General features: G+C 38.8%; 1 protein-coding gene across 1 annotated transcript in view; it reads left to right on the top strand.

The window, feature by feature from the left end:
- Nucleotides 1-26,846, top strand: part of LOC124777136 (klaroid protein-like) — a 468,625-nt gene that overhangs the window by 264,269 nt on the left and 177,510 nt on the right. The window contains exon 2 of the mRNA XM_047252430.1: nt 15,677-15,794. Within this exon, the coding sequence (XP_047108386.1) occupies nt 15,677-15,794 (118 nt within the window). The remainder of the gene's footprint in view (nt 1-15,676; nt 15,795-26,846) is intronic.

The raw sequence follows: 26,846 nt of genomic DNA, 5'->3' as shown, positions 1-26,846 counted from the left end.
GTAGAAGGGAAAGGAGTGTTGTAACCCTACACACAAAGTGCACATTATTAAGCAGTGTGCACCCCCATGGCTGGCCTAATGAGGCTGCCTCACATTGGCACAGACAGTGTTGCAAGTGGTGCACCATGTGCATATGTATGCCATAAATAAGCCAGCACACCACGCCCTTGACTGCTCTAATGTTTATGTGATTAAGGAACACTTCATTGTTAGCCTGTGCATTAAGGTAACACCTGATTTTGTGTGTTTGTTCTTATTACAATGTCATTTTGGTGTCTGTATTTTCGTTTTATGAGAAAGTGAATTAAAATTTATTGGTAGATATTCTAATATTGTATTTGTGTGATTTTACAATATTTCATGTATTAAATGATAATATCTGGTAAGGGTTTTTATGGTTTTTTTCTGTGTTGTAACAATAATTAGTGTGGGTTCTGAGGGATGCAGTTGGGTATATACATATCTTTTAAGGGAGGTTTTGAGCATAAGTAGTCAAGCTCATCTCTTATTTTAACTCAAATGAAGATTTTAATATCAAGCTTTCTTTGTTTTAACATTGCAGATCTTATCTTTCCTTTCTTACTTCCCCACCAAGGGAAGTAACGTTTTCCTGATTCCAGTTTGGAGTGAATAATCAACAATATATTTAAGAAAAGAGGAAAGATGCCAATACAAAATAGTAATGGAAAGGCTTAGAGTTTAAATATAAGTCCTCCAAAATATTTATTTGTTTAAGTTACCCAGTTGCGGTGACACTGTTTGTCTTATAGGAGGATTATGTGGTGAAGTTTATGTAACCTCTGTGAATTAGTGTCCTGGTTTGGAGTAGCACTGTGCACCACCAAGAAAGTGGATGTACCATGACAAATGCAGAATGACATCATGGCAAAACAAAAGAGTCCAGAGAACTGTCAAAAATCAAATTAGTCGAATATACAATCTCAAATTGTACTTATGATTGGGACACAATGTAAGCCTCTGTTAAAAGAATAAGTACATTGAATTCCTTTTTAGAAATTTAAAAATTTGGTGAAGTTTATTATATCCCAGTATAGATGTAACTGCAGTGATATCAAGGTCCAACAACTGCACTACTGCAGTCAAAGAAGAAAGTTTAAATTATGGGGGCATCCATTTGGAATTTAAAAAAAAATCAAATTTTAAACTGAGCACATGTATATTTAAAGGGGAACATTGCAAGCTCATTTTTTATAGTTGTGCCAAAAAGTTCAATCACTATAGAAACTTAAGTCTCTTCTCTTCTCTTACTCAAAAACACATAAATAATTTGTTATATATCAAAAAACAAAGATGATGTGACTTACCAAATGAAAGCACTGGCAGGTCGAAAGACACACAAACAAACACAAACATACACACAAAATTCAAGCTTTCGTAACAAACTGTTGCCTCATCAGGAAAGAGGGAAGGAGAGGGAAAGACGAAAGGATGTGGGTTTTAAGGGAGAGGGTAAGGAGTCATTCCAATACCGGGAGCGGAAAGACTTACCTTAGGGGGAAAAAAGGACGGGTATACACTCGCACACACACACATATCCATCCACACATATACAGACACAAGCAGACATATTTAAAGACAAAGAGTTTGTCTTTTAAGCAGACATATTTAAAGACAAAGAGTTTGTCTTTAAATATGTCTGCTTGTGTCTGTATATGTGTGGATGGATATGTGTGTGTGTGTGTGTGCGAGTGTATACCCGTCCTTTTTTCCCCCTAAGGTAAGTCTTTCCGCTCCCGGGATTGGAATGACTCCTTACCCTCTCCCTTAAAACCCACATCCTTTCGTCTTTCCCTCTCCTTCCCTCTTTCCTGATGAGGCAACAGTTTGTTGCGAAAGCTTGAATTTTGTGTGTATGTTTGTGTTTGTTTGTGTGTCTTTCGACCTGCCAGCGCTTTCGTTTGGTAAGTCACATCATCTTTGTTTTTTGATATATTTTTCCCATGTGGAATGTTTCCCTCTATTATATTAAATAATTTGTTAGAATTTTGTTCTTGTGGGGATCCATAGCCTCAGTACATTTTAAAAAAGAAAACATGGTCGAAACAGGCTGTAATATATTTATTGCCCATGCTATTAGCTTATTTTGACTGTTAGTCATTTTTAAGCACTAATCACACACTAAAGTGATGTGTGCCTTTACACAAGTATTGGTTATTTAGTCAAATGTGATGTGAAAACTGAAGCTTGTAATAACTACTTAAAAAGGAATAAACAGCTGAAATTAGCTAATAGCACAGACAATAAATACAGTACAGGCTGTTTGGGCCACGTTTTCTTTCTTAAAACAAAAACAATTGTTTTATAAGAAGTCCAGACATGTAACTTGACATTCACAAGTGTAGCATCAAAGGTTTTATCAAACAAAAATTTTCAGATTTGTGGACTGATGAACACACTTTCTTTCAACTTAGCCTCAATGATTTTTGGGAGAAGCTTCTTTCAAATCATTGAAAGCCTCATGTTATTTATGAAGAGCTTTTCGTATTTCTTCATCTGACCCAACCAAATATGAAGCAGAGGCAGTATGACTACTTGACAGTACTAATGGTTTAACCTTAATAATTTCCTTCTCCACAATATACATTCCTTGACATTGCAGATGTAAAAAAAGTAACATATAATTTGAAGTATTTCAAAAACCTTGCATGATGCCACATTTATAATGGTGCATTTTAATTCTACAACCAAAAATGTGTAGGAACTGCTACCATAAGATGAGAAAGTATGGGACACAGGGGTGAATCTGGATGGAGACGGTATATTTCATTTTGTTGGTATCATTGGATGAAAGCTATTATTTCACACAACATTTCGCTGTTTACACGTTACGTATTGTCAAGCAGATTTGAAAACAAATTGTTGCAGTAGAACATTGAAACTGCAGTACTAGCAATCTTCAGTCCGGCGTACAATTATTGTTCGTTACCTTTTGCAAATATTTTCATCACAGCGGTAGAAGAGAAAACAGTGGTAAACATTATTTTCTTATTTTGATATTAAGAATGAAAATTTGAATGTAGTTTGTCTGCACACCCCAGTTGCACTAATGTCCAGTAAACTATTTACAGCTATCTACATATCTTGGGGAATATTGGACACTGCCATGGACTTATTAAAGGAGGCCTGGTGCTCTTCCAGTTATGACTCTCAAAATCTTGGGGGCTCTGCTACAAGGTCAGGAAAACAGTTGTACAGAAAGGCATGAAACAAATTTAACTTACCATGTTAAACATTAGAGAATAAAGTTAATAATGCAAACTGTGAAATGACTGGAAGGCCTTCTGTCTTAAGCACCACTGAAGAGAACGTACTTGTCTATGCTGTCTTAATTCTCAAGCAGGCTCATTGTTTTTCATAGCATGAGCTGGGTGCGGCATATTTTAATGTAAGGAATAGCTGTCTTTATGTTACCAAGGTAAACAAGTATGAGCAAAATCACAGTTTAATCTTAGTTTAATCAACAATGATAAAATAAACTTAAATGATATGAGGTGTATCACTTTTTAACTAAGCACTAATAAAATAAATTTTCATAATATCACTCTGCAGCTTTATACAAGTCTTACCCCACAGTAATGACCCACTCAAAGCATTAAACAACACAGTTACATCAAATCCGTGCCAGCCACTTATTTGATGACTAATTATCTAATAAATAACTGCCTCATTGTGGAATTGTGCTGCTAGCTTGGAATCTGAGTAATTTTCTTCCACGGATGGTAAATTTTTATCACCTAGCTTCCTGTTTGTTTCATGTTAATACTACTCACTTGGACACATGACAACACAACTTATCACTCTGTTAGCCAGAGCAATAAAGAAAGAATAGATATTTGTTCACAACTGTGAAACAGCAATGGAACTGTACAAGACAATATTATTTGTGATTGGCCCATTTTGTACAAAGGCACACCCACTCGAGGGTTAAAAGCTGTGCATTGGGGTTTTCCATTTACCTCCATTAATGTACATGATATGTAATGAAAGGATGTTTCAGTAAATGGGGATGAAGACAAAAACACTTCTAATATAACATGCAAAGAATAGAGCAGTTGCATTCATTCTTCCAGAGTCCTCAGAAAATTGCCTGCTGCAGAAATTTCTCAAACCAATTCTCTGGAGGACTTACCATATCTTCAAGCTTTGGAGAAGTGCTTCAGAATGTTTGATATGGAGCAAGACAATGCCCAACAAAAATGAAAATTAGATATTGCTCCAGGAAAATTCATTGTGGGCATTAATATGAAAAAATAGAGATAATGCTGAATCCATGCCTGAATTGCCTGTGAGTAATGACGCAAATATTGTATCTGTATATTGAGCAAGCAGTAAAGGAAACAAAAGAAAAATTCGGAGTAGGTATTAAAATCCATGGAGAAGAAATAAAAACTTTGAGGTTCGCCGATGACATTGTAATTCTGTCAGAGACAGCAAAGGACTTGGAAGAGCAGTTGAATGGAATGGACAGTGTCTTGAAAGGGGGATATAAGATGAACATCAACAAAAGCAAAACGAGGATAATGGAATGTAGTCGAATTAAGTCGGGTGATGCTGAGGGAATTAGATTAGAAAATGAGACACTTAAAGTAGTAAAGGAGTTTTGCTATTTGGGGAGCAAAATAACTGATGATGGTTGAAGTAGAGAGGATATAAACTGTAGACTGGCAATGGCAAGGAAAGCGTTTCTGAAGAAGAGAAATTTGTTAACATCGAGTATAGATTTAAGTGTCAGGAAGTCATTTCTGAAAGTATTTGTATGGAGCGTAGCCATGTATGGAAGTGAAACATGGATGATAAATAGTTTGGACAAGAAGAGAATAGAAGCTTTCAAAATGTGCTGCTACAGAAGAATGCTGAAGATTAGATGGGTAGATCACATAACTAATGAGGAAGTATTGAATAGGATTGGGGAGAAAAGAAGTTTGTGGCACAACTTGACCAGAAGAAGGGATCAGTTGGTAGGACATGTTCTGAGGCATCAAGGGATCACCAATTTAGTAATGGAGGGCAGCGTGGAGGGTAAAAATCGTAGAGGGAGACCAAGAGATGAATACACTGAACAGATTCAGAAGGATGTAGGTTGCAGTAGGTACTGGGAGATGAAGAAGCTTGCACAGGATAGAGTAGCATGGAGAGCTGCATCAAACCAGTGTCAGGACTGAAGACCACAACAACAATGACGCAATACCAACTGGTGAAGAAAGGGTCAGATCAGAGGAAGCAATTCTAGAAGGTTTTTGTTCTTGTTGATTATCCCCATGTGACTGGAAGGAATGGTCTAAATTGCCAGTGTGTTGGAGTCATAACAGAAGTGGAAGCCTGATTTCTGCATGCATATCAATGCAGCAGATCTGTGTTTATTTTTCCTGAGGTTCCGTATGGGAAACTTTTTATCCACTGAGAACATATTGTAGATTTGTGATTTATGCTGTGAATAGACTGTCATCATTAATCAAATATTTTCTAAATGCCTCAAATGTTTGCTGAAGATGTGTAAAATATTTTGTAAACAAGTGTAAAATATTTTGTAAACATGTAAACAACATTATAAAGCATATGTATATAAAGTATTATTTTTAAAAAGATAGTTCGTGTCCAAATTACCCCAATAGAGGGAAATATGGAACTTTGAATGCGAATTCAATAACCATCTGAAATTATCCCATTGTACAGTGTAAGATCGGACAGTTTTATTTGTTAGGTTATGGTTACTTAAATATTATTTTTGGTTCATGTTCCTTCATCATATTATTCTCCAGTGACATCACAGCTATCTCACAAAGCTGGCCATGTGAATTTCATACTCTTTCTAGCCTGCCTCAAATAATATTAAAATTCCATCCTGTATTACCATATCTTATGGTACATCACACACAAGATGCCCAGTGTTGACCAGCAAAACAAGTGTTGGCTTCAGTGCAGACTTTTGTTAAGTTCAATTTAATGTAATGTTGACCACTGACAATACCTGTTGTAGATTTTGAATCTGTAGGAATTCACAGTTGTATGCTTTACGTTTGCAAGCAAATCGTAAAAGATTTTCACACCACAGTGCAGAACCCTACTATGAACTACATTGCCGTGCCTTAAATCACAGTTTTATCTGAAACTGATTTTTGTTAGTAGCTATAAATAACATTAAGCTAATAAATGTATTCATACTTTCAAAACCTCTGAATAAGGTACATGCCTGTTAATAGAACATTGTTATTGTTTGCTTTTTCTGGATAAATACTTTATTAACATTACTGACATCAAAACCAATGTGGATCACAGTGTCACCTGTTCAACAGTAGATGGCAATACATATCTGTTTAATGTACCATTCATATTTTGATGATGTTTCTTTGAAAATTTCGTCTCTTATTTTCATTAGGGGAGCTTTTGGGAGTATTATTTTGTTTGGAGACTGTTATTTGAATTTTTATTTATTATTTTATGTCTTTCCTATTATATTTTGGAAGTCCATTTTTTTGCATTTTCATGGCATTTGTGAAAATGTTAATTATCCTTTGAAATTGGGTTTGTTTCTTTCATCAGTAACTGGCAGATAATTGTATATTTAACATAACCCACATATGAACTTTGTTACCAAAAATTATGCTTAAGAATGTATAATTGCTTTTTCTTTATAAAATACGCATGTGTTCTGAATACTACTTTCTTCTAGATGCTATTGTATTTATTTATTTATTTATTCATCCGTAAACAAATTTCTTTGTATGGATGTCTTCATTATACATACATATGTACATTATTTTGTCATATAAGATAATGAAATACAAGCTATATATAATAAATTCATAATATATATATGTATATTACACACACAATTTATGATTGAATTACATAATGCAGAAGAACCTGCTTCAATCAAAAGAAATAGATCACAAGATTCCTCTAATACTTCTATGGGTAAATTACAATCTAGAATGTCCACTTTATAACTGATTAACCTGATTATTTATTTATGCCAATTTTATGCTGCGTGAATTCTATAATCAGGTAAAAACTACTTTTTAATAAATATTCTTTAAGGAATGCTTTAAATTTATAGAGTTCCTTTATGTTTTTGGTTTCTTTTGGCAATTTATTGTATATCTTGACACCTTGGTAAAACATAGTGGTCTGTGTTTTAGTTTTATTCATTCTGTCTAGGTACAAGCAATTAGTGTTTCTGGTTTGGTGATCATGTATACAGCTGTTTGCTAAATATTGTTCAATATATGGAATCTGTCTTGTCAACTGACTATCATCAAATACATCTTTATCAAGAATGTTAATATCTGTAATGCATCGATATTCAAAGAAATATATATTGGAATGATAAAAATCATAATGTACCTCCTAATATTCTGCCCAACCTCCTTTTGCCTGGCTTAGTGCAGCAACTCGATGTGGCATGGACTCAACGAATTATTGGAAGTACCCTGCAGAAATGTTGAGCCATGCTGCCTCTAAAGCCATCCATAAATGTGGAAATGTTGCTGGTGCAAGATTTTGTGCATGAACTAGCATCTTGATTATGTCCCATAACTGTTCAGTGGGATTCATATTGAGCAATATGGGTGGCCAAATCATTTGCTCAAATTGTTCAGAATGTTCTTCAAACCAATTGCAAACAATTATGGTCCGATGACATGGCGCATTGTCATCTGTAATAATTCCATCATTGTTTTGGAATATGAAGCACATGAATGGCTGCAAATGGTCTCCAAGTAGCCAAACATAACCATTTCCACTCAGTGAACAGTTTGATCCATATAAACACAGGCTACACTATTATAGAGCCACCAGCCTGCACAGTGCCTTGTTGACAACTTGGGGGGTCTGCGCCACACCCGAGCACTACTATCACCTCTTACCTCCTGAAATCAGGACTCATCTGGCCAGGCCACAGTTTTACAGTTGTCTAGGTTCCAACCAGTATGGTCATGAATCCAGGAGAGGTGCTGCAGGAAATGTTGTGCTCTTAGCAAAGGCCCTAGTGTCAGTTGTCTGCTGCCATAGCTCATTAACACTAGGTTTTACCATACTGTCCTAATGGGTAACTTTGTCTACATCCCGCATTGATTTCTGTGGTTATTTCACTCATTGTTGCTTGTCTGTCAGCACTGACAACTGTAAACAAAGGCCACTGCTCTTTGTCATTTAGCGAAGGTCATTGGCCACTGCATTGTCCATGGTGAGAGGTACTGCCTGGAATTTGATATTCTCAGCACACTCTTGACAGTGTGGATCCACACTATTGAATCCCATAATGATTTCTGAAATGTAATATCCCTTGTGTCTAGCTCCAACCACCACTTCTTGTTTAGTCTGTTAATTCCTGTCATGCGGCCATAACCACATTGGAAAATTTTTCACATGAATCTTCTGAGTACAAATGACAGCTCCACCAATGCAATGCCATTTTATACCTTGTGAATGTGATACTACTGCCAGCTGTGTATGTCTATATTGCTATCCCATGAATTTTGTCATCTCAGTGTAAAACAACTGTCTTAAAAGCTGTGATCAATTTCAATGTCATTGTTTTTAACCAGTGTCATTTATTATGTAAATGGAGAGAATCATATTAGTGACAAAGTTGAGTCCAAGAATATATTATGAAAATGCACCATTAACAAGTTATTGTTTTTTAGTAAACCTGAAAACACCAGGGTCTGTGGAGGAGTCATATACTGAATTTTGTTTGACAATGAACAGAGTCAGTAATATCTACAAAAAATCAAATTATTTGTATTGACTGTTAATTACTGCTCCCTTCAACTTGGGAATAGTCTATCTACAATTACATTTTCCTTCTTAACACATTGCACATTTATACGTCAGTTGAAGCTAACTGAAAAAAACTCTGTTATGTATATCTTATTATCCTTGTGATTATTGAACTAAGGGAACAAGGTTGTCAGAACATTACAGTTATCTTAGACTATTATCCACAGGACAGGATTAAATGAAAGTATGCCACATAAACTAACACTTTCAGGTAATACAACAAGCGATATGCTTCTTGAATAGTTATTCATGTTCTGACTTCATATAACTTTCATTTAGAAACAACGGAAGGAAGTTTCTTAAACACAATTTTTATCCAAACAGCTTTATTAACAAACATTTTTCTGCAGAGACAACTTTTATGCAACCTGCTTATTGTTGCAGAATTTGAGGTCAGTTAGCCCATGATTACTACAAAGTTATAAATTCAATCATACCAATATTTCTAACATTAATTACAATAAATTAGTACTTTATGCTCACTCAGTTAGCACGGGGGTTAGTAATTATTATTTTACAATAATATGTTCTTAACCCTGTGGCACAACATTTTCACTGCAATGGACAATTTTTTATGGTCACTTCTTCGCCATTCGCAGTCTTGAGGCTGCAGGTTCATGCAGGGCACAACACCAATAGGGAGTGTAGTGGATTGTGTGCACTTGCAGCCTCATACTGATTGAAAATGTCAGAGAATTGGCAATTAACACCTATCCACTGCAGTGGACACTATGCACCATAGGTCAAACTAAAAGATTGATGTAAAAGTTTCTCCTCTATATTAAATGTATTATTTGTTAGAAATAGATTTGCTTGGATTTCCAACACAATAAATGGATTAAAATTAAACTATTATAGACCTTAAAGTATTAAATTTCATACTCTGCATAATCAGTGTGATGAGAATATGGGAGATCATGCCTTTATGAATAATTTTTTGAATTATTATTTTAAAATTTTTATTTTGATAAACCTTTACAACTAAATATATTTGTGATGTTAATATGTCCAAACATAGAGTTGCCTTAGCTACTCTATCTTTTCCAGTGTTAAAGTTATCTACATTCGTATCCCACATAATTTTGTTCATATTCATATATATTTGAGCTTCAGCCCACTTAAGCACAAGATGTTTCACTGGCACATACATTGGACCATCTGTGTATTAGTTTTGTTAATACACTTCATCCTAATTAACAAATGTATGCAGCAGAGTAATATTTTAGAGCCTGGTAAATGATTAAAGAATGAGCCAGATCAGCAAGTGAGTCATATTAAAGAGAATGACTAACTTACAGAGGACAGTCATATGTTATTATGAAAATTAGAATCTGGAAGTGAAGGAAAGAACATCAGCATTACTAAAATAAACTTTCTTTTTCCACTACTGTTTGAGGTGATGATAATTTTTAAACTTGATAACTTTATCATTTTGATTGATTTAACTGTGGGTTTTTGGTGAAACATTTGTGGTGACATAGTCGAACGAGTTCGACATGGACATACTAAATGGACACCAAGAACAATGTTTCAGTTTCTCTTTGAATATTTCTATTGTCTTCAGTCCTCCCCCCGCCCCTCTCTCTCCCTCCCTCCCTCCCTCCTCTTCATTATTATCTTGCTGTGTACTGGTGTTGCTGAAGCATGTGTATCCTATTTTGTATTGATTTACGTCAATAAAGTCGATTAATTCATTGCAACAGTATCTGCTTACTACATGCACATGTGTGCCCAAACACACACACACACACACACACACACACACACACACACACACGTGTGCCCACACACACACACACACACACACACACACACACACACGTGTGCCCACACACACACACACACACACACACACACACACACACACACACACACACACACACACACAAAGTTATTATTATTATAAGCCCATTTTTAGTACACAACTGATCCGAAGGTGGTAATCAAGAAAAGATTTTGAACCCAGCTAATCATAATGGTCAGGGAGGCACGGAAATTGGGGTTTATAAGATCATCTAACAAAAGTATCAGGCCCACTGTATTGGACAGACTGGGAGATTAATCTGTATTAGACTCAGAGAATGTCATAAAAGCTGGAGATTAAATAACTCAGATTCATCATTTTCCAAACATTGCTTGAACCAAAACCATAAATACATAATAGATGTAGAAGTCCTAGACATAGAGTGAGAGTGTGCAAAGCTCAATTAGAAATATTATAAATTACAAAACAGATGTGCGTATCCCCACATTTGCTGTTGAATAAGCAAACTCATTCAATTTTTCACCCCTTTTAAACAATGTTACAACCTACACTTAGAAGAAGAATATTGGTGGCTTAATTCATAAATAGATAATCACATATTACCATTCATGTGCAAATAGCTCTACTCCATTTATGTTTATTTGTAGTTACTGTAAGTGCTGTCCCAGTGAACGTTAATGTGTTAAAATTGTCAACATCTACATGTACATGATTACTCTGCAATTCACAATTAAGCGCCTGACAGAGGGTTCATCAAACCACCTTTAAGCTACTTCTCTACTTTTACAGTCTCAAACAGCGTGCAGGAAAAACAAACATTTAAATTTTTTCATGTGATCTCTGATTTCTCTTATTTTATTATGATGATTGTTTCTCCCTATGTAGGTGGGCGCCAATGAAATATTTTCACAGTCTAAGGAGAAAGGTGGTGACTAAAAACTCATGAGAATGTCCTGCTGCTGTGAAAGACTCCTTTGTTTTAGTGACTGCCACCCTATTTCGTGTATCCTGTCTGTGGCACTCCTTTATTTTGCAATAAGCTGTCCTTTGAACTTTTTTGATGTCATCCATCAGTTACATCTGATGCAGATCCCAAACTGAAGAACAGTACTCCAGAAGAGGGTGGACAAACATAATGTAAGCAGCCTCTTTAGTAGACGTGTTACAATTTTTAAGTATTCTGCCAATAAATTGCAGTCTTCGGTTTGCTTTCTCTGCAACATTATCTGTGTGATAGTTTCCATTTAAGTTATGCATGATAGAAATCCCAAAGTATTTAATTTACAGCCTTTAAATTTCTGTGATTTATCACATAATCAAAATTTAGTGGATTACTTTTAGTGCTCATGTGGATGAATTCACACTTTTCATTATTTAGAGTCAGATATCCTGTCTAAATCATTTTGCAGTTTTTTTATCATCTGATAACATTATGTGATGGTAAACGACCAAATCATCTGCAAACAATCCTAAGATTGTCTCCTAAACTGTTTAAGCAGATCAGGGACAACAGAGGGTCTATGACACTTTGTTGAGGAATGCAAGATATTACTTCTGTTCTACTCTATCACTTTCTGTTAGTTATTATCAACTGTGACTTTTCTAGAGTAAATCAAGGAAACCAGTCACACAGCTGAGATGATACTTCATAGAAACCCAGTTTAATTCAAGTTGCTTGTGAGTAATGTGTCAAAAGCCTTCTGGAAATCTAAAAATGTGGAATAAATTTGACTACCCCTGTTTATGGCACTCATTGCTGCATGAGAACAAAGAACTAGTTGTGTTTCACAAGAATGATATTTTCTGAATCTGCATTCGCTATTTGTTGATAAACTGTTTTCTTTAAGGTGATTCATAATGTTCCAGCACAGTATATATTCCACAAACCTATATGAAATTGATGTTAGTGATATGGGTCTGTGATTTAGCAGATTACTCCTATTTCTTTTCTTGGATATTGGTGTGACTTGTGCAACTTTCCAGTCTTTGAGTGTGAATCTTTCTACAAGCGATCAGTTGTATAAAGCTACATGGAAGATATCTATTTCTCAGTTACTCATGTTGACAGTTGTACTTGATTCGAATTCTGCAATATTTACTTAGTCTTCTTTTGTGAAGGAATTTCAGGAAACCATGTTTAATGATTCTGCTTTTGTTGCACTGTCATCAGTGATATCACCATTGCTACCACACAGTGAAGGCATTGATGGTGTCTTGTCACTGGTGTACTTCACATATGACTAAAGTCTCTTTGGGTGTTTGGCCAGATTTTGTGAGTGAGTTTCATTGTGGTAACTATTAAGATCATCTTGCTTTGAAGTTTGTGCTAAATTTTTAGCTTCTGCACAACTTCACAAATCTTGAGGATTTTGCGTTCTTTTAAATTTGGCTTTCTTATTTTGTTGCTTCTGCAATAGTACTATGATGTGTTTTGTGTACCATGGGGGATCAGTATCATCTCTAATTTATTTGGTATGTATCTCCCATTTGCCATCGATACTATTTCTGTGAATTTAAACCACACCTGGTATGTGCATATATATATAGTCAGATTGGAAGGAGCAGAGACTGTCTCTAAGGAAGATGTCAAGTGAATTTTTATCTTCTTTTTTTAAATAGATGTATAATGCATTTATTTTTGGTGGTTTTGGAAGTTACAGTATTCAGCCTCGCTACAACCTTTAGGTCACTAATCCCTGTATTGTCATGATGCTTGTTGTGGATTGGCAAGAGAGCCAACCCACTATGAGAGGAAGCCGAAAGGCACGCGTTTTAGCTCACGCAGGCTGGCGTGAGGTCTGGAACAGGACAAGGAAGTGAGACTTTAGCAAAAAAGGACGTAGCTGTTGGAATACTTAACTTTAATCCATAAATGGTGAACATCGCTCTTGACGGTACATGTTTTACAGCATAAATAGTAACTGGTAATGGCGCCTTGCTAGGTCGTAGCAAATGACATAGCTGAAGGCTATGCTAACTATCGTCTCGGCAAATGAGAATGTATTTTGTCAGTGAACCATCGCTAGCAAAGTCGGCTGTACAACTGGGGCGAGTGCTAGGAAGTGTCTCTAGACCTGCCGGGTGGCGGCGCTCGGTCTGCAATCACTGATAGTGGCGACACGCGGGTCCGACGTATACTAACGGACCGCGGCCGATTTAAAGGCTACCACCTAGCAAGTGTGGTGTCTGGCGGTGACACCACAATGCTCCCTATTTGGTCAGGGTTATTTGTTGCTAAGAGGTCAAGTATGTTTTCAAAACCATTTACACTTTGAGTGGCCCCCTGAACTAGCTCAAAATAATTTTCTGGGAGGACATTCAGTGTGATTTTGGCTGACATTTTATGCTTATGACTGATGTTAAACATGTATTTTCACCACACATTGAGGGTAGATTGAAGTCACAACCAACTGAAATTGTGTGGGTGGAGTATCTATCTGAAACAACACTCAGCATTTCTTTGAATTGATTAGCAGCTGTATCATCTAAGTTGGGTGTGGGGGGTAAGGATCCATGAAAGAGCCAATTATTAATTTATTCTGGTTGTCAAGTATAATCTCTACCCATACTATCTCACAGGCGTTTTTTTTTTTTTTTTTTTTTTTTTTTTTTTTTTTTTTTTTTTTTTTTTTTTTTAAAATTTCATTAGAAGGTAAACTACTCCTGGTAGCAATAAACACTCCACCACCAACTGAATTTAATCTATCCTTTCTGAACACAGTTAGGTCCTTTTTAAAAATTGTAGCTGAATTTATTTTTGGTTTTGCCAGCTTTCCATACCTATAACAATTTGAATTTCAGAGCTTTCTATTAGCCATTGGAGATGTGGTACTGTTCCAACGCTGCTATAACAGTTTACAAATACAATATTGATTGTTTCTATGTCTACCCTCTTCCTGTGTTCATTATGCACCCTTTGAAACTGAAGCCCTTTCCATTCTTTCTTGAGTCCCAATAGCATATAAAAGCCACTCAGTCCTCTCCACACAGCCCCTGCTACCTGTGTAGGGAACTCCTGCCCTATTTAGCAGGACCTGGAAACCCACCACCATATGGTGAAAGTTGAGGATTCTGCAACCTACATGGTTGCAGAACAGTCTGAGTCTGTGATTCAGACCCTCCAGTCAGATCTGTACCAAAGGACTGCAGTCGGTTCTGTCGACAATGCTACAAATTGTGAGCACCGCCTTCACCTCGCAAGCAAGAGCAGCAGTCTTTACTACTTCAGGTAGCCACCAAAAACCAGTGAGAACCTCTTCTGATCCAAGTGACACACATTGTTAGTACCTGCATGAGCCATCAACTGCAGTTGGCTGCACCCCGTGCTCTTCATGGCATCTGGAAGCACTCATTCCACACCTGAAATGGCTCCTCCTCGTATGCACACAGAGTACACACTGAATTCTTTCCCCTTACAGGCCTCATTACACACCTAACATTGTAGCTTCCAACTACCAATAATCCCAACTCTGTGAATGCCCAGATCTTGCAGGTCGAGAGGATGCCTCTGGATGGGGCAAGTGACTTCATCTGACTCTGGGACCTTGTCAGCCACAGGTAGTGCCTGAAACCCATTTGTCAAACATATTGGGAGACTCTACAATTGGCCAATTTCAAAGTTGTTCAGTGCCAACCATATCTTGGAACAACCTCCCACTCAACCATGGGTGAGGGATCAGCCTCAGTACCTGAGACTGCCACTGTTGTGTTGTGGACAGATCGGGGGACACATGATGGACATTCCTTGGATCACCCTCTCCAGCCCCCCCCCCCCCCCCCCCCCCCTCGCCCCTCCACAGTGATATCCTTTGGCAGTAGCCTCAGGATGCATGATCGAACCCAACATCATCTGGAGCTGTGAGTGAAGGGTCACAAACTCAGCTAGGATATGAACTTTTATAGTTTAAGTGAAGAATCAATAGCTTACGAAGTTGATTTGTTAATCTTTGCTTTCTTGCCATCTTTGGAGTCAGTTGCATACTATAAAATGGGCTTATAATCCAAAACCTAGGCGATAAAATAATAATAAAGTTTGTGGAACAAGGCAACAAAGAACTTTGTTCAACAAATTTATGACTTAACATATGAAAATGTTTTGTTGTCTTTCAGCTAGCTGTCGGAGACAGTTTCACTATGTCTAATGTGGTTTGTGCAGAACACACTGAAAATTATTGCTGCGATACTTACGTGAGGCCAACACTTTTCGTCTTATCAGCATGTGCTGTTGGTAAGTGTTTTTATATTGAGTCTACAATAACATAACATTGAAACTCTGTGGTGTGTATGAAAGAGAATAGCATTAATGAGGGACAGTGATAGTTTCAGAACACCAAGTGAAGATTGGATATTATGTTGTGGTGCTCTTGATGCTCCTACCTACAACATACTGCAGCCTCAGGTGTGCCCAACTTGCTTATGTGTGAGAAAAGACAAAATCGTTTTTGTTTCCTCTGAGAGCTCTTTCAGTTAAAACTTTTGTAGCTTTACACTATAGTGACTGATGTAATAGTCATAAAGGAAAGAGTAACCTATTGGTAGCTTGCATCTACTACTAACAGGATTATTCCCTCACTTGTATGTCAGGGTCAACAGTGTTGCACAGTGTCCTGTGGGAACAGATGTATCGAGTATGAATGAAAAAGTTATCTGTGTTATTTGATAGTATAGGTAGTCAGGCACTTAGAATAGCTATTTTGACTTCAGAGGGAACCTCAGTCATCATCCACTTTAGAGCTCCAAAATGCTCCCACACCAAGCAAATAAAATGCAAAAATCTATGAAATTACAGACATTATGTAGATGTGCACAGTTTTTTGGCAGGAAAATGGAGATGTCTTAGATCTTGGCTATGGCTCAGATGAAGAAAGGGATGAAAGAAGTGAAGGTCAGCAAAACAAGGGCTATGAATCAGTCTCCTGACATATTTTGCAAATTTCCAGTCAATAATATTCTGTGAAACAATTTTCTGGAGTAACTCTCCACTTACGAAAGTACTGATTGCACAAAAGTGAGCAGTAAGAATATGTGATGTTCACCTGTGGTCATTATGTAGGAACTTCTTTAAGTGGAGTAGCCATCACAATACATATATCCACTAGTGAAATTCATCATAAATAATCCATTGTCTATACCTACAACACTACAAGAAATAGACCTCTATTACCCATTATTAAAGCTTTAAGTGGCTCAGAAAGGAGTTCAACATGCAGCAGCAAAAATCTTTTTTGATTTGCCCAATAACATAAAAATGTCTGACAGGTCGTAAAACAAGTTTTAAATGTAGCCAAAAACCATCTCTGCAGGACAACTCCTTCTGTTCCATGGATGAATTTCTATCAGAAAAATGGTAGCCTGAAGAGAACCTTATTTTTAAGTGTAAATACATGAGTAGGACTAAATAATAATGTATTTAGTAATATTCAAATTTATCCTATAAACTGACTTCTTTCGTATCACTTCCATAAAAGAATAATTCAGATTATCTGTGGACATGTAGCTAGCTTAACTAGCTGACTATGCCCACCCCCTTTGCCCCCACCCCTGTATCACAGTCTCTCAATGCTGCACCTAACAGCCCTGTCCTGTCCCCACCAAGTTTCTGCTTACTCCAATGGGAACATTTCACAATATCCCTACATATCTCATTAACTGACACCTCAAGTATGCTTGATGAATTATCAATAAGGCCACATTGTCATCGGTAAAGATAGTAAACTTACAATATTACATACAAAGAGGCAGACTGTTAAAAGTAGGGAAACCTAGAACTGAGTTCTGAAGCACTTGACATGTAACAGTACACCACTCCAATGATGTTGCATCACTTATACCTTGAAACTTTGCTTTGTGTAAAAGGATAGGAACAGAAGAGAACCGGAACATTTGGGATGTGGCACTAGAGAAGAATGTTGAAAATTAGATGGACTGATAAGATAAAGAATAAGTAAGTTATATGCAGAATTGATGAAGGAAGGAACAAATGGAAAACACTGACAAGAAGAAGGGGCAGAATGACATCAAGGAATAATCTCCATAGTACTAGAGGGAGCTCTAGGCGCAAAAACTATAGGGGAATACAGAGACTGGAATAAATACATCCAGAAAACAACTCAATATATGGGTGCAAGAGGTACTCCGAGATGAAGAGGTTGGCACAGGAGAAGAATTTGGAGGAATTCATGGTGGACCACATCAAACCCGTCAGAAGACTACTCAATAAAACACTTTGTGACTGACACAGTCAAACACTTTTGTCAGGTCACAAAACATGCCAATCATCTTCACTGGGAAAACTATAAAGGAAGTTAAGCAGGAATACAATTTGTATGACGTGTACTGTGTACCACTTTCAGCAAGTGAACACTCTGAATGAGAAAAAGTTTCTAGATTAACTGAACCCAGAATTACACAACTGATGGCAGCTTAGGATGTATACTGGAAGCAGTGTTCAACATTATTAAAATGGCAGGAAAATCTTTCCAGGACAGTGAGAACTAAATATTAGAATCAAAGTTGTCCTTCAAGTACTGGAGGAAGATGCATGTAAAGCAGCCAAGAAACACCCTCATGGTATTCCATGTTGTCACACTGCCACAGAGGAAATTGTACATATATTTTTGATAGAAGCATGTATATTCTTTTGAGGAAATACAACAACCAGGCAGAGATGGACACCACCACAAAATGTAGCAGTAAAAATATAGGCATGAGAGATGTGTAAACTTATTTTTAAGAGGCAGTCAGCAGGCAGATATATAGTTCCTACTTTATTTGGCTAATTAAGCTAAATTGATAGTTATGCAAATGTAAAAAGAGTTATAATCTGCAAAACAAAAAGGAACATCAAAGACATTAATGAGTAAACAGAAGTATGCATTTGTGTTTCAGTATGGTCTGCAGCCCATAAATATCTCCCTCAAACAAACAATGGGCATCAAATATAATGCTGTTACATCTAGAGTATGTCTCACTTATCACAGAAGTAAGTGCAAAAAGTGTTACCCATATTATGAGGAAAATAAAATGCTGTCATCTCAATGATGAACTTATAAAAGTCACCATGAAATAATTAAAAGCTGTAGTTCATTGTTACTTTACAAACTAGGAAATCATATACACATAAAGTCCAGTTCAGTTGCTCATAAATGAAAATTTAACAGCTCTGTCTGCAGGGCAGCTGTGGGTGCTTGGTTCCAAAATGGCAGCGTCTGCTGGTCTTTTTTTATTCAGGGCTTTACATTGGACAGAGGATGCAAACACCACCTTTGGATGTAGAGTGCACCAGTTCAGTATGCACCATTTCCATGATGTAATCCAGCACATACCATACTTTGGGCATAAAAGTGGGAATCTTGTTAGTTTCATGACAGTCACATAAAACCTCATGATGATGAAGGTAGTCTGCAAAAACTTGGGATTTTATCTGAATGTGTTGTGGGAAGTTTCCTGAGAACATTTTGTGTTAGGATTGTCTTGTTAGTAATCCAAAAACAGTTGTTGATATATTCAACAAACATTTTTAAGAGTAATAGAAGAGATTGTTTTGCCAAGCTTCATGAGTCAAGCCATGAATTTGCTACAAGCTAGCACATTAGGACAGATCAGAGTAACAACAGTCATGAGTCAAGCCATGAATTTGCTACAAGCTAGCACATTAAGACAGATCAAAGTAACAACAGTCACTATACAGGGAACTGAAACAGTCTTCAAGTCTCTGAAAAGTAAAATCTCTTCTGGAATTGGCAACATGTCTATCAAGTTATTAAAATACTGCTGCAGTCATCTAAGTAAAATCCTTTATCAGTTTTGATGCATCTTCTTGAAAGACTCGGGTGTGCAGTTGTATTGAAAAAGGAATAGTTTCTGAAAGACTCATCTGAGCAGTTGCAAAACCACTGTACGTGAAGATACACTACTGGCCATTAAAACTGCTACACCAAGAAGAAATGCAGATGATAAAGGGCTTTCATTGGACAAATATATTATACTAGAACTGACATGTAATTACATTTTCACGCAATTTGGATGCATAGACCCTGAGAAATCAGTACCCAGAACAACCACCTCTGGCCATAATAATGGCCTTGATATGCCTGGCATTGAGTCAAACAGAGCTTGGATGGCGTGTACAGCTACAGCTGCCCATGCAGCTTCAACACGATACCACAGTTCATCAAGAGTAGTGACTGGCGTATTGTGACGAGCCACTTGCTCGGCCACCATTGACCAAACGTTTTCAGTTGGTGAGAGATCTGGAGAATGTGCTGGCCAGGGCAGCAGTCAAACATTTTCTGTATCCAGAAAGGCCCGTACAGGACCTGCAACATGTGGTCCTGCCTTATCCTGCTGAAATGTAGGGTTTCGCAGGGGTCAAATGAAGGGTAGAGCCACGGATCGTAATACATCTGAAATGTAATGTCTACTGTTCAAAGTGCCATCAGTGCGAACAAGAGGTGACCAAGACGTGTAACCAACGGCACCCCATACCATCACGTCAGGTAATACACCAGTATGGCGATGATGAATACACGCTTCCAATGTGCGTTCACCGTGATGTCGCCAAACACAGATGTGACCATCATGATGCTGTAAACAGAACCTTGATTCATCCAAAAAAAAATGACGTTTGGCCATTCGTGCACCCAGGTTCGTAGTTGAGTACACCATTGTAGGCGCTCCTGTCTGTGATGCAGCTTCAAGGGTAACCGCAGCGATGGTCTCCGAGCTGCTGTTGCCGCAAACATCATCGAACTGTTCGTGCAGATGGTTGTTGTCTTGCAAACATCCCCATCTGTTGACTCGGGGATCGGGACGTGGTTATATGATCCATTGCAGCCATGCGGATAAGAGGCCTGTCATCTCGACTGCTAGTGATACAAGGCCGTTGGGATCGTGCATGGCGTTCTGTATTACCCTCCTGAACCCACCGATTCCATATTCTGCTAACAGTTATTGGATCTCGACCAACGAGAGCAGCAATGTCACGATATAATAAACCACAATCATGATAGGGTACAATCCGACCTTTATCAAAGTCGGAAACGTGATGGTACTCATTTCTCCTCCTTACACGAGGCATCACAACAACGTTTCACCGGGCAACGCCAGTCAACTGCTGTTTGTGTATGAGAAATTGGTTGGAAACTTTCCTCATGTCAGCACATTGTAGGTGTCGCCACCGGTGCCAACTATTTTTTTTTTTTATTTTATTTATTTATCTTTTGTTCCGGTGATCCATGTTGTGACACTATCACAGGATATAGAACGTGTCAATTGTACAAGCTTTTGGCAAGAATTTATGGTAATACATAAAACAATACAAAAACAGTAACTTAGGTCCCACTACAAAAATACATTTTAGAGATAGATAAAGATTACAAAATAATAAGTGTTACAGAGAAATAAATATTGCAAAATATATGTTTACAATAAAAATTTTCGGTATTACAGATACAACTTTGGGTATACATTTGCAATTTACGATACAAGAAATGTTAAACACTGTAGTTCAGGAACTCTTCTATTATATAAAATGATCCTTGCAATAGAAACTGCCTTAAGGTTTTTTTAAACAAGAGATCATCATCTACCAAACACTTAATTCTTGAAGGGAGGGCATTAAAAATCTTACAGCCACTGAAATGGACTCCTTTCTGCACCATACTTAGATTTGGCTGTTCATTTTGAATATCATGTTTCCTTCTAGTATTGTGACTGTGATATGCACTATTCAGCTTAAAGATGGATTTTTCTTTCCTTATGAAGCACATCAAAGAGAATATATATTGCGCAGTGGATGTAAGTATTTCAAGCTTCTTAAAAATATTCCTGCATGTGGCTCTAGGATGGACTCCACACATGATCCTTATGGCTCTTTTTTGTACACACAGTACTTTTTAGCCAGGGGCTGATTTCCCCAAAATATAATTCCAAATGCCATAACTGCATGAAAGTAACCATAATATGCTGACTTCATGGTTTCCATATTTCTATAAGAAGAAACAATGCGCAATGTGTATGTTGCTGAACTTAGTCTTTTGCATAGATCCAGGATGTGGTTTGACCAATTCAGTTTACTATCAGTATGCAAGGCTAGGTATTTTGAGGAATCTACCCTGGTTTATTGTCTGCTCACCTGTTTTTACTACTATTTCCTCATCTTTGGATGTTTTGTGGAACTGAATGTAGTTTGTTTTACAGTAATTTAAAGAAAGATCATTAATGTTAAGCCAGTTCACCATTTCATTTAAAACCTTATTTGCTGTTACCTCAAGTTTATCTACTGAATTATCAGTAAGTAGTGTAGTGTCATCAGCGAAAATGGTGAATCTACAATATTCTGTACAGAGAAGGAGATCATTTATAAATATAATAAAAAGTAGGGGGCCCAGAACTGAGCCCTGCGGCTCTCCACATGTGATGGTACCCCATTCTGAAGATAATGGGACACCATCTTGACTATCTACTACAACTTTTTGTTTCCTGTTTGACAGATATGAATCAAGCCATTTCCCTGCTGCACCACTTATACTGAGATGTGCAGCTTTTTGTAAAAGAATTTGGTGATTTACACAGTCAAATGCTTTTGTAAGGTCACAAAAAATGCCAATCACTTTTAGTTTTTTGTTGATAGATTCCAAGAGTTTGCCAGTAAATGCAAATATTGCATCTCCTGTTGACAAACCTTTCTGAAACCCAAACTGACTTTTGCTGAAGATATTGTGTTCACTGAGATGCTTAACTATCCTGGCATGCATTAGTTTCTCTAAAACCTTTGAAAAGTTTGTCAGTAGTGATATTGGCCTATGGTTAGCAGTATCCGTCGTATCCCCCTTCTTATACAGTGGTTTTACAACTGCATACTTAAGCCTCTAAGGAACTATTCCTTGCTTAAGTGACGCATCAAAAATGTGGCAAAGGACTTTACTTATGTGGCTGGAGCAGTATTTTATTAATTTGTTAGAAATGTTGTCAATTCCAGCAGAGTGTTTACTTTTCAGGGATTTAATAACTCTTTCAGTTTCTTGAACAGTGACAGTTTTTACCTTCATGTGTTGTACTGACCCAGGTACTCTAGCTTTCAAGAGTTTGATGGCTTGCTTCATGGACCCTTGTAAACCTATTTTTTCTGTTACTGTTAAAAAATTGTTGTTGAATGTGTCTGCAACTGTTTCTGGACAGCTAACAAGATTACCCTCACTTTTGATTTGTACATTTTCACTACAAACTGCATTTTTCCCAGTTTCCTTCTTTGCAAATTTCAAGATAGTTCTTACTTTATTGCTCGAGTTGTCAATTTCTGCCTTCAAGCCTGAGTGGTCTTATTCAGAACTTTACTGTAGATTTTATAGTGTGTAATCCTACAGTTATCATTCGAACTCCTGACTGCAGCGTATAGTTCTCTTCTTGTTTTACAAGAGATTTTGATGCCTTTAGTAATCCAAGGCTTGTTTCCAGATTTGAACAGGTTTTCTCTCACTGATATTTTAGGAAATGCTTCTTCAAAAAGGCTTGTAACTTCATTGATAAATATATTAAATTTTGAATTGTGTGAATGCTCTGAAAAGCTAATCATTTGCATATCACAGCATCTTCTCCCTGTCGGTTAAATTTCATGTCTGTAGCACGTCATCTTCGTGGTGTAGCAATTTTAATGCCCAGTAGTGTAAATAAAGCAGATACTGCTAACTATTTTCCAGTGTCACTAATCACAAGGTTTTGCAAGGTTTTAGAGAAAATACCGCATGGCATGGTTGTTACATACCTTAGCAAACAGATAATCATCAGTGAAAGTCAGTTTGGATTTCAGAAAGGAATATCAATGGAAGATGTGTGGCGTAGAGCGCCATAAAAATCGATATTTGTTCTGTGCGTAAGTGTGCTATCTTTGAGGAGAGGGCTTTGGAGAGCATGTTGGACGCTAACGGCAGTTAGCCTCCGGACTTGTATCTGTGTAGACACTAAGTGTGAATAAATCTGTATATGAGAGAATTCTAGTTGTTTACCTACAACTATACCATATTCCCTCACTGGTGACCCCGTTTTTGAGTAATACGCGTCCGAGTTACCGCCTGAAGGTTATTTACGCGCCTACTGCGTCGGGTTTCTACGTGATCGCGAGGGCCTTTGTTCAGCTCCAGACAATGGCCTTTCATCACCGCCGCCCGGATTCCAGCAACATCTCTCCAGCACTCCTGCCGTTGCAGTGGACATGCCGCAAGAATCTTCGGAATCCTTCAGCCAGAACATGCAGTGGAATTCATCGAGTGCTGCCAGTTTCTTCCAACCGCCAACGGTCGTGGACTCTGGCTTTGTTAGCCTGGACCTTCCCACATGTTCTCCACAGATTGTTGGTCGGAACATTTCTACTCCTGTGTCGAACACACAATTCAATACAGTTCGTGGCGTCAAGCGAGGTTTCGCTACTTTGGAAAATCCAGTAGTAAATTCAAACTCGAATCAGTTCCCGCCACGTGTTTATCCTTCCGCGCTGGCTAGTCAACAGGTGTTCAATGCTCGCCAAAAAGCAAATATCACACCGAGTGTGCATCTTAGTGGACGTGTGTCGGATCCTCGTGTTGCTTCTAATCGGGTCAACAATTCTGTGCTGGACAGTAATTACTCCGACATCTACAACCAGCCCCACCACTCACGGTCGAGTGAATACTGTGTGCATAACGGACATTCACCAGCGTACTTAAGCACTTGTGGCTTCTCTCCGAGCTACCACGTCAATGAGAATGCACATTTTGACTACGATCCTCACACCGTTCGAGCGTCCATCGCTTCTCAGCCGCCCCCCAGGCATCAAGTGAATTTCGTGATTCCCGCATTACGGGATGCCACTAATCCGGACTCGCAATCTTCTGCATGCTCTACTTCCGTCTGAAGTAATAGGCGCACCTCCGCAGTGACTCCAGTGCTGAATCTGCAGAAATTACCAGATTTCAAACCCGCTCACCCGGAGTTCTGGTTTAACCTGGTTGAGCAAACATTCAATGTCTGTGACTTGGACGACGACGCACGCTTCGCTTGCCTCATGAACCATCTTCACGACCGCGTCGATTTAATTTATGATCTGGTCAAAGCACCCCCCCTAGCAGGGAAGTATGCTGTGGCGAAACAAACGATACTGGAGTGCGTCTCTAAAACCAGGAGAGAAAATGTGCGACAGCTCATCTACGAAGAGCGTCTCGGCGACAGGTCTCCGTCGCAGCTGTGGCGGTGCATCCGTCTTCTTGTCGATGAGCAAGTTATGCCTGATGACACGCTCGCAGAAATCTGGACTGAAAAGCTGCCTTTGCCTGTCCAGACTGCAATCTCTGCATATGAAGATAGGCCAGTAAATGTACGTTTACACGCCGCCGACAGAGCATACTCCGCCAGGCAACGTGAGCTCCGTGCACTGCATTCTGGACGTGACCACACTAAGACGCTTTCTGACGCCACGCCCTTGTCCGGTGCTGCTGATAACAAGTTTTTTAAACTAGCCACCCTGCCTGCACCTTCAACTCCTCGCAACGACAGTGCATCGGCCTCTGTGGAAGACTCTGGGGCACATACTCCGTCACCTAGCACAGGCCCGCCCAACCTTACTGTTTCTTCCACGTGAGATTCGGGGAGCAAGCTCACAAATGCCAGTCACCGTGTTCTTACCCAAACTCCAACCGCAAGTAGGCTACGGTGCCACCTCCTGCGATATAAACAACGGGTACCATCCCACATTGCACTCCGTTTCGGACAATAACAGTAAGTGTGGTTGAGTCTACGTTCGCGATTTACGATCAGGTGTGTTTTCTGGTAGACACTGGCGCAGACGTCTCTTTGCTGCCGGTTCGCCTAGCAACCAATAAAGTGCAACCACACAAAACAGTACTTCATGCAGTGAACTTGTCTACCCTACAGTGTTCGGGTTCCACTTTGTATACAGTGAAACTTTCGCCCGAGTGCAATCTGGAGTGGACGTTTCTAGTGTCAAGAATTGAGGAACCTATTCTCGGAATTGATTTCCTCAAGCACTATCAGTTGTCACTAGATTTTGTGCAAAATACTGTGTTTTACCCCTCCCTTAACAAACATATTCCTTTCGCTTCGCCGAGTGACAGTTCGGCTAACACCAAACATGTGTGCTGTGCTAAGAAGTGTGTAAACCTATCCTTGGAGCTGCAATCTTGGACAAACAAGTGGCTAGTGGAGTGCGCCAAGTCTTCTAAGTTGCAGATGGAACATATGGAAGTGCTGCTGCATCTCCACGACATACACCCTGAGTTGGCCTCCACACAACAACGCCTCACGGCACTACAAGCAGACGACTCGTTGGCTACAGACAAGGTCAGTCCGTGCCAATCTGGTGTTCCCGTGCCCGCGCACGTTAACGACAATGTTGTGAACTCTGTAAACTGTGTCAGCATCCCCTTTTGTAATGATAGGGTATGCCTGAGTGCTCATGCTCCTTGCGTTCCGAATGGAAAATTAACTTGCCAAGCTTGTGGCAATGAACTACAGCCATCTGCTGTCCAGCCATGCCCACTCGTGCCTACAGCGCTCGTAGCGGCATGGCCCGCTACCAAGAACCAGTGTACCAACCTCGCCCATGTTAACACGTGTGCGGCCTTTACGCAGCCTACGAGCGGGTGGCACACCTGTACTTCCGTGCCCTCAGCGCCACAGCTTGGCCCGTCCGCCACTGCCTGCTCCGCTTCACGGACATCTGACTATCGTGCCGCGCCACGTATTGCAGTAGTCACTAACGGCACAGTTCATCGGTTACGTCTAACCGATGGGCCGCCCGTATCGCAATGTCCACGCCGCCTCAAGCCGGAATTTATGAAAATTGCAAAAGAACTATTGGACGATCTGTTACAAAAGGGAATAATTGAACCTTCTTCCGGTTGCTGGGCTAGTCCGCACCATCATTGATAAATATCCGGTCCCACACATCGCAGACTTCAAACCCGCACCATCATTGATAAATATCCGGTCCCACACATTGCAGACTTCAATCATGCGCTCGCAGGTGCAAAGTACTTCTCTGTTTTGGACTGTAAGCACGCATTTAATCAGATTCCTATGGCTCCAGAGGACATTGAAAAGACTGCCATAACCACTCCCTTTGGGCTGTTCCAATACAAATTTATGCCGTTTGGGTTGAAAAATGCACCCCAAACGTGGCAGCGTTTCATCAATCAAACTTTATCCCATCTAGACTTTTGTTTCGTATATATGGACGACATATTGGTCTTTGCTTCTACTTTAGAACAGAGTGAGGAGCGTGTTCAAG

The sequence above is a fragment of the Schistocerca piceifrons genome, chromosome 2, assembly GCF_021461385.2.
Source record: "Schistocerca piceifrons isolate TAMUIC-IGC-003096 chromosome 2, iqSchPice1.1, whole genome shotgun sequence".
Taxonomy (NCBI): Eukaryota; Metazoa; Arthropoda; class Insecta; order Orthoptera; family Acrididae; genus Schistocerca; species Schistocerca piceifrons.
Note: the sequence above shows the minus strand (reverse complement) of the source record. Positions and strands in the feature narration are given on the sequence as shown.